General features: G+C 54.2%; 1 protein-coding gene across 3 annotated transcripts; it reads right to left on the bottom strand.

Moving 5' to 3' along the window:
• On the bottom strand, positions 1-8,318 carry PRKAG3 (protein kinase AMP-activated non-catalytic subunit gamma 3). 3 transcript variants are annotated; one of them, XR_003435838.1, is made up of 14 exons: positions 8,272-8,318; positions 7,839-7,896; positions 7,208-7,363; positions 6,459-6,862; positions 5,350-5,431; positions 4,827-4,885; positions 4,680-4,725; positions 4,431-4,485; positions 4,105-4,231; positions 3,804-3,969; positions 2,328-2,365; positions 2,003-2,149; positions 1,420-1,653; positions 1-848 (listed from the first exon to the last, which is right to left on the bottom strand). XR_003435838.1 is itself a non-coding variant. In XM_027121072.1 (13 exons), the coding sequence occupies exons 3-13, from the start codon at positions 7,359-7,361 to the stop codon at positions 1,537-1,539; spliced, it is 1,395 nt and encodes a 464-aa protein (XP_026976873.1). In that variant the 5' UTR covers positions 7,362-7,363; positions 7,839-7,878; positions 8,272-8,296; the 3' UTR covers positions 1,286-1,536. The 3 variants fall into 3 exon arrangements, 2 of the variants coding, with proteins under 2 accessions (XP_026976873.1, XP_026976887.1); XM_027121072.1 differs by lacking the exon at positions 1-848 and having other exon boundaries at positions 1,286-1,653; positions 7,839-7,878; positions 8,272-8,296; XM_027121086.1 differs by lacking the exons at positions 1-848; positions 8,272-8,318 and adding an exon at positions 8,179-8,205 and having other exon boundaries at positions 1,286-1,653; positions 7,839-7,878.
• Positions 8,319-8,757: the final 439 nt, after the last annotated feature.

The following is an 8,757-nucleotide window of genomic DNA, read 5'->3' as shown; positions in this document are numbered from 1 at the left end:
TGTTAGAAAAATTAAGTTACGTTTCTTACATATTAGAGTTTGTGGACTGAGTTGTACCCACTATGTAAGTAACTAACATTTTCTTTAGAGTTTTGCTGTAAATAAAAGATGAAAAAGAAATTTCGGTGGAATAACACTCCACAAGCAAAGGAAACGCCACTTGCAGTGTTTGTCAATTACAGATTTTCCTTCGGGTGTCATTGAATTCAGAAAGGACAGGGATCTTGCCGCAGGTTCAGATCAAATGACCATAGCATTTTCTGAGTGAAAGTTATAAAATCTAAGTTCACGGGCTGTTCGTTTTCTTTTTGTTTTCTCGATGGTTCATCCTCAGTGATCCAAACACAGGCCCTCCCTGGGGACTGAGAACACTGCTTGCTGGTGAGAGCTAAGGATGAGAAAGGAGGGGGGACCTCTCCAACAGGCAGCTCTACAAAACTGCTGCTCTGTGGGGACCCATAGGCAGCCCTGAAAGGCAATGCTGGGGGAGCAGGAGGGCAGTGGCAAAGTTGTGAGGAACCGCTAGGGCAGTTTCCATGGGGGAAGCACACCTGGGACCCCCAGGAGCTGGGGGCACGGGTGTCAGGTAGTCCAGAAGCCGAGGAATCCAGAACCCCTTCCTGAACCCATGGACTGAGGGCTCCCCACCCCACCGGGGCCAGGTAGGGGGAGAGCAGTGTGGGTGGTACAAATCAGTCAGCCCTGGGGTAATCCTAGTGCCTCTGGTTCAGAGAGCTCCAGGCTTGACTCAGCTGTTCTTAATTTCATCATTCCATGGTGGACCAGGCATTCCTGAGGTCTTCTGGGAGCACAGGCAGGGCAGGGCAATTGGGGAGGGCTGCAGAAGCCTGTGAGGAAAGAGAAAGGAAGATTAAATGGGGAGGGGAGGTTGCCTTTCCAATAGGGGAGCCTCAGTCTTGCCATCCTTGCTAAGCAGGTGGAATCTGCACCTCCACCCTCTGCAAACCCCTAGCAAATGTGCTACCAGGAAAGAGCCTGAGACCATGTCAAACTGACTGCGATGAGTTCTTAGAGAGAAGCTCTCTCCTTTCAGCCTTAGTTCTTACCGAGTGTGGAAATTCCACTCAGCCCAGGTTTGGTAACTGGCTTCCTTCCAGTGGAAGTCCAAGCAGGCGGGAATTGACTTGTGAAAGGGCAGGTCGATCTCCTGGGAGCCCCTGAAGTCACATCACTGCCTCCAGCCCCTGTCCACCCCTCTTATGAGGGCCTCCATCACCTCAGCTGAGAATGGGACAAAGCAGTGGCCCCGCAGTGAGTCCTGACACTTGTAGTTTTCACGAGGCTGCTCAGCTCTGAACTGGGCCACTCCCATCCTCAGGGGGGCCCCAATCTGAGATCTGGGTGCCCGGGGAGACTGAGGGGCTGGAGCTGAGGTCAATGGCGCAGGGCAGAGCCTACCTGAATGAGAGCCGAACCAGCAAAAGGGGGGTGGGGGGAGGTGAAGGCCGAGTCCCCGGCTCCCTTCGCTGGCTTCTGGGTGTGGAAGGTGGCCTAAGAGTGAAGACTCTGATGCTCTCATGCCCCGAGGGCGTCGATGCCAGCAGGGCTCAGCACCAGAGCCTGAAGGATGTCGGAGAGGGACACCACACCCAGGAGGTGCTGGGTCTCATCCACGAGCACCAGCCGGTGCACCTGTGGGTCCACAGAGGCTCACTGAGGGGCAGCGCCATGTGGCTACAGCAGCCAACGAGGTTGACACTGAGAATTAGGGCAAACAATTTAACATAACTGTGGGGGCAAGAGAGTGCCTCCTAGAAACCAGTTAGCGGTGGCTCTGCCTGCCCTAGGGTGGTCAGCTGGCTGCGGCCCTTGGCCCGAGGGCCCCAACAACAGGACCAGTCGCCGGCCAGTGTGCACACCAAGAGCTTGGCCGTGAGATGGGAGGACAGGGCAGGTGCCCAATGGATAGGGCTAGCTGAAACTGCTCACGAGAAGGACTGGGCCCCATGTGTTGGGAGCATGTGCGAAGGGGTGTGGGTACCTGCTCCTGGACGATCCGGTCGATGACTTCCCCCAAGGTCTCGTGGGGCTGGCAGGAAACGACTTTCTCCAGACACAGTGTCCTCTGCCTCAGTGCTTCTCCCACACTCACATCCAGGTGATTGTATGTTTGTTGGGCTGCCAGGTGCTGGGCAGGAGGGAGAACCGCTCTTAATCAGCCCTCGGCCAGGCTCCAGCCCCACAGATATCTTCCTCTATACACTTGTAAAGGCCCCCCTGGTCCACAGATACTCCCCCACATCGATCCCCCCACCTCAGCCTCCCTGTGGCACCCCCAGCTCCCCTCTATTCCCCCAGACACTTACAATCACATCAAAGCGGGAGTAGAGGCCCACGACCTGTCCTGCAGGGGTTGAGGGGCCGGGGAGGAAGGTGAGAGAAAGGGGAGAGGTTCAGTTCAGAACCAGGATGCTGTGTAGGGGCCCAGGGCGGGCTTGCGGAGTGAACTCCTCAACATCCTCCCCACCCCCAGGCTACTGGCTTTATAATGAGGCATCAGGCTGCCACCACCCTGAACCCACAGATCAAACAGTATCTCAGAGACACCTGACATCATGCCTCCTGATGTGAGAAAATATGAGTACATGGCATCACCTCTGAAATATTCTAGCCTCAGTGTATAGCCTGGGGACTTCCCGGGTGGTGCAGTGGTTAAGAATCTGCCTGCCAATGCAGGGGACACGGGTTCAAGCCCTGGTCTGGGAAGATCCCACATGCCGCGGAGCAACTAAGCCCGTGCCCCACAATTACTGAGCCGTGTGCCACAACTACTGAAGCCCGCGCGCCTAGAGCCCATGCTCTGCAACAAGAGAAGCCACCGCAATCAGAAGCCCGCACACCGCAACGAAGAGTAGCCCCCACTCGCTGCAACTAGAGAAAGCCCGTGCGCAGCAACGAAGACCCAACACGGCCAAAAGTAAATTAAAAAAAAAAAAGTATAGCCTGAACCTGATCGAGACTTTAGAACTAATTTCCAGTTTACAGGAAACACAGGAAGAGAGGAACAATGTACAGGCCAACTGCAGAAAACAGAAAAATCTCTGGAAGTGGGACGTTCTATAGGACAATAGACCCAGGCTTCTCATCATCAACATCACGAAAATTAAGTGGGGAGGGAACTGTTCTAGATTAAAAGAGACTTACGGGACAAAAGAAGCAAATTCAAAGCATAGACCTTAATTGGATCTTGATTTGAACAAATCAACTATAAGAAAAAGATATTCTTGGGGAAAATGGGGAAATGGAATTAGGATTGAATATTAGATAGCATTAATAAGTTATTCATAATTTTGTTAGGTGATGTAGGAAACATACTTGTTTTAAGAGATTCAGATGAAGTGTTGAGAGGTGAAATGACATGATTCTATAATATAATTTACTTTAAATTACTTCAGTGAAAAAAAAAAAGAACTGCCTAATGGCAATGTGTTAACAGTAGTTAATCCGGGTGGATAGGTGGGGTTTGTTATAGAGTTTTTTCTACCATTTTCACACATTTGAAATTTTTCATAATCAAAAAATAGATTAAAACACTTCTTGATATTCAGCTTCATTATGGTGATTTTTAACTTTGAAGCAGTTTACAGCCATGGCTCCTTTAACCCTTTTTCAGAGCAAGAAATTGAGGTCTGGCTCAGAGAGGCTAAGTAACTGATCCAAGGCTCAAAGCAGGCAGAGACTTGTAGCCCTGACTCCATCCTGGGCCGCGAGCTGATGTCACATAGATCCCTGCTACCCCCCAGTCCCACCCCGGCCAGAGCCCCCATCTTGGGCGTAGGTACCAGCTTCGTTGACCACAGGCAGTGCAGACACGCGCCGGTCCACAAAGATGTCCAGTGCGGTCAGGATGGGTGCCGTTTCTAGCACCATGGCCAAGTCTCGGAACGTGCCGATGCCCACATCTTGGATGGTGCAGGAGAGGAAGGAGGGCCTGGGCAGCAGGGTGCCCTGCTTGGGTTGGGGCCAGGTAGGGATGAGGGTGGAGTAGTCCCCAGAGGGCTCCCAGCTGCTCCCTCCCCAATCCCTAGGGCTGAAGACTTCTCTGCCCCTCAGGTCTCCCCCTGAGGCTGTGCCCAGGCTCACAAAGATGTGCAGGAACTTGAGCAGCCGCTTGTGTGTGAGGATGTGGAGCACAGCGCCTGAGACTGGGTCCAGGACTGGCAGGCGGTGGATCCGGTTCTTGATGAGGGTATAGACGGCTTCGAACAGGCTGCAGAAGTGGGAGCAGTGAGGCTGGGGCAGCCTGGGGAGAGATGCCCTTCATCCCAGCCCCCGGAAAGGAGGACAGGGTGCCAAGGCTGCCTTGTCCGCAGTTTGCCGACGGTGAGCCCGTGAGTTCAGAACAGAGGAGCTGGGGAAGGGGTCTGTGCAGGGCAAGGAGGCCCAAGTGGGTGGCTGGGGACGCTTACCTGTCACTGGGAGAGATGGAGACCAGAGGCTTGAAGGAGCCTTGAAGGTAGATCTCTGCAGGAAAAACTGGAGTCATGCCAAGGGAACTGGCCACCCTGCCTCACCCAGCAGCCCCCAGCCCCTCGGGTCCCCTGGGCTCCCTATTGCCTTCTCCCTGCTCCCCCCAGGAGATCCCCACCACCCATCCTCTGCCTGAAGTCCTTAGCCCTACCCTCACCCTCACACCCTCGGCCCCTTTGCCCACTCACCCCTCCAGGTCTCAATCGTATGTTCTTCAATCTCATAGATCTGGACCTAGAACATCAACAGAACTCCTGAAGTCAGACTTGGGCCCCCTGAACTCCCTCCACCCCAGCACAGATGGGTGCCGCCGGAACCCCCAGCCCACTCCTCACCAGGGGGGACCTGTAATAGCGGTGCAGCACCAAGATGAAGTCTGTGATGGTCAGCATCCCTGCGGGGTGTGGGGGGGAACGGGGGTCAGCCTGGGAATTGGGGTGGAAGGCAGGCTGAGGGCTCAGCACCCCTGCCCCACCTGGCCAGTGTCCTCGGACTGAGACAAAAGTGGGGTTTCGGAAAGAGGAGGGTAGGGCAGCTCCTCCCGTCCCTGAGAAATGGGGTTCTCCCTTTTATGCTTCCCCTGTAATTTCTCTCCTTTCCTCCCCACTTTTTCTTTTCTCCACATTTCTTCCTCTTCCTTTTCTCTTTTCCTACTTGGCACCTATGACATGGGACCACGGGGTAGTAGAGCTGGAGGGGTCAGCTGGTCACAGCTATCCCACAGATGGGGTCTCCCAGCTGGCACATTTTCCCCAGCTCAGCTCAAGCCTGTGGTGTGTCAGAGCTCAGCCCCAGAAGCACCCCACAAGTTCCCCCTTTCCCTTCCCCGCCACCTCTGCCTCCCCAGCCCCTTCTCACCCACAAAACTCTGCTTCTTGCTGTCCCACAGAGGTGCCGCCCGGACGCCATTGGCCACCAGGGCGAAGAAGGCCTTCTTGATCTGAGCACCGGGGAGAACAGTCAAGGGTGAGTTGCTCACTGCCCCTCAGAGTCCCCTGTCCCAACCGGGGTCCTTCCACAGGGCCTTCTCCCGGGCCCTCCACTACACGAGCCTGCCTGCCACTCGACATGACCCTTGTCGGCACATTTGCTACAGAGATAAGGCTGCTGGTGGCCAGAGGCACTGAGGTGACCCCTTACCAGACACACCAGGGTGCAGGAAACTAACTCAGTGTTTCTACACCAAAGTCATATGTGTACATATACACACAGGATAGTTTTGGCTAATCTAAGTACTAGAGGTGTAATTATTTATATGTTATGTATGAGATATTTTTTTCTAAATTATATTATTTATATGTTATGTATGAGATATTTTTTTCTAAATAAATTTTACATTGACTCATTTTGGCTTCATCCTAAACAATATTATCTATATAGGCTGGTTGTATTTTTCTAATACATATCAAAATAAATACAAAACTACTAAATTAAATATATTTGTCTACATACTGCTAGAGTCAAATAGTGAACTGTGGTCATACATACACCCTGCTTCTTCTCTACACTACACACTGCTCTCCTATACGCGGTGAGAAGAAAGGGATCAGGTGTTTCGTAGCCTAGCTTACTGGAAGAGCGGGGACCAGAGCTCATCCTATTTTTCTCTTTTCAAGAGTTCCCCGCTCTTTGTCCTAAGCCACGCTGCAATGTTTTCCAAACAATTCGGGGCGTGCAAAATGCTCACTCTCATCCTGGGTTGGCCCAGGAGTCCTCTGAAACTTGTAGGGTAAAGCAGGCCTTCCTATCGCCATTTTAGAGATGAGCGAAGCACAAAGACCTACTCCAAACCCTATAGATGCTGTTGCAGAGCTGGGATGACAATTAGGGGGTGTACACAGAGAGAAAAAGCCCTCCTCTGCTGGTCTCCATGGTGCTAAGAAGGAATTCTGGAAGGGGCTTGTAGCGGGGCAGGGCTGGCAGGGCATCCTGGGGGCTGTGAGGATGGAGGTGGGGCAGAGCCTCACCTGCAGCATGGTGTCGAAGATGACTATCTTGGAGCTGGTTGCCATGGCATCGTAGCAGGTGTGCTCCTGCATGAAGTGCATGTAGACCTGGGCCCCTGGCTTCCGCAGCTCATCGTCCCAGCTCAGCCTGGGTAACAGTGCCTGCAGGGACGGGCATGGGGCCGGCCTCTCTTCCACCAGGCCGAGCTCATCGCCCCAGGCTGCTGTGGCTGAGAACTCTATGCCCACATCCAGATCGTCTGTGCTGGAGCTGGAGGCTGAGGCTGCACAGTCAGGGGGGAGGATGTCCCGCTCTGCTGTGGGGGAGCCCACCCCAGCCAAGGGAGCAGCTTGGGTCCAGGGTGTGGCCTTGGGGAATGTGGCCTCCAGCCCGGTGGACTCAGCAGCTGGCCTGGACTGGAGACCTGTTCGGGGGAGAGGACAGTAACTCCATCTTCCAAAGCACTTTCTCATCTGCTGTCTCCGTTCATCTTCACAGCAGCCTTGGGAAGCCTGGATGTTGAGGCCCCCATTTTGCAGGTGAGAGAGCTGAGTCTCAGAGAGTCACAAAGGATGGTGGCTCTGTCCTGAGTTGGCCATGCTGGGCCCCTGGGTCAGCTATGCAGTTGTCCTCTCCCATGTGGGGAGACTGAGGCCACACGATGTCATGTGTCTGTGTTATGGGGAGATCCAGGGCAGAGCCTGGCCCCAGGATTGGGGACTTCCCACTGCCCCCAGTCCCTTCTTGCCAGAACTGGCCTTGGCCTCACCTTCCCCCAGGCCTGGTGGCTCCCCTTCCTCTACATCCTCCTGCCTTGTCCATCTTGAAGCCTTGGTCCCCTGTTCCCCATGGCTTCTTTCTGAGCTGGTGGTCATGGCTGGTGACGGCCATGAAGTGCTATCTCCTTGCTCTAGGAAGCTCATCTCTGGAAGGGGGAATGGGGCCTGTTTGGTTACTGGGGAGTAACACAATAAAATCAATTAAAATGTTATGAGCGATAATATTTGATATTTGCAAGCTTCCAAAGGGCTTTTCCACCAACATGTTTCTCATTCAAACCTCATAGCAATCTTATAAGGGAGGCATTATCATGCCTATTTCACTAACAAGGGAACTGAGATCAGAGAGGTTAGCAATTTGCCACATATCACACAGCTAGTAAGTGATAAAGTCAGGAGGGTCCAAATCTTCAGACTCTAGATCCCCCCTTTCTGCTTCTGAAAGAGGAAGGAGGAGGTGAGGTAAAAGGCAGAAGAAGAAACAAAGAGGAACAAAGAAGGAAAAGGAGAGGAAGACAAAAGCCAGACTAGTAGAGTGGGGGAGATTGGGGGCCTAGAGACACGGGAGAAAAGGAAGTGGGAGAAGAGGCTGGGCCCAGGAGGAGGGCCAGCCGCACCTACCTTGGTGCTCAGGTCCCAGGAGGCTGCTCCAGGAGGGGGTCTGCAGGGAGAAGAATGTCTGAAGGGGTGGGGAAAATGCCCAACACTCTGAACCAAAGGGAGCTCCCCTTCCCACCACACACACACGCCACAAACACACACACACAAACACCCGCCTCACAAACACACATAAACACACACAACCTACCCAAACACTTATACGCACTCAGAAAGCCACATATTCAACACTTCCCAGACACACACAGGACCACATAGACTCACACAAAGAATATACACATGCAAACACCCTCATGCTCACATACAGAGAAAATCCTGGTCAAACACACCCACACGCACGCACACGCGCACACATCCACGCGGTGGTGCGCTCCCGGCCCTCCGGCCTCAGCGGCTCCAGCTCCTGCCACCCCACCCCAGCCCGGGACCCCGGTACCCTGCGCAGCGCGTGCTCCGGCTCCGGCTCCGGCGGGCTCCAGGAGCGAGTGCGCAACACTGTATCTGGGCAGCACTATTCTGGGCCCGGCCCCTGGCACCCTGCCCTCCCGTATCGGGTTCTCTCTGATTGGGTGTCGGGCAGTGGGAAGGAAGGGTCCAGCCGCTCAGCTGCTCCAGCTCGGCAACCTGCGGGCCGGCGGGGAGGGGTGGGGCGCGTGTGGAATCTCGATGCCTGCTCATGGGCTGCCTCCTGGGTTTCCGAGGACAGGGAAGAAGGACCCCGCTGTGAGGGCACTGGGGTGGGAGGAGGTGGACTATCAGAGTCCTGGGTTTCTTCTCTGAGGGCCTCTGTCATCTTTGTCAGGCGCCAAAGGAGGGAAAACAGGCGCGCTGAGCTCAACTCTCTTCCTTTTACAGCTTCAGTCGTGGGTGGTGCTAGAGTTAGAAAGGGCAAGTTGCAGCTGGGAGGCTGGGGATAAGAGGT

This window comes from Aethalodelphis obliquidens, unplaced genomic scaffold (genome assembly GCF_003676395.1).
Source record: "Aethalodelphis obliquidens isolate GAN/ISIS:26980383/991018 unplaced genomic scaffold, ASM367639v1 scaffold2, whole genome shotgun sequence".
Classification (NCBI taxonomy): domain Eukaryota; kingdom Metazoa; phylum Chordata; class Mammalia; order Artiodactyla; family Delphinidae; genus Aethalodelphis; species Aethalodelphis obliquidens.
This window is presented reverse-complemented; position numbering and strand designations above follow the sequence as displayed.

Excerpts from the sequence above, each read along its gene's own strand:
- PRKAG3 (XM_027121086.1), bottom strand. Across the intron at positions 5,432-6,458 it reads TCTTCGACACCATGCTGCAG|ATCAAGAAGGCCTTCTTCGC; the intron begins GTGAGGCTCTGC and ends CCCGGTGCTCAG. Across the intron at positions 4,232-4,430 it reads TCCATCTCTCCCAGTGACAG|CCTGTTCGAAGCCGTCTATA; the intron begins GTAAGCGTCCCC and ends CCACTTCTGCAG.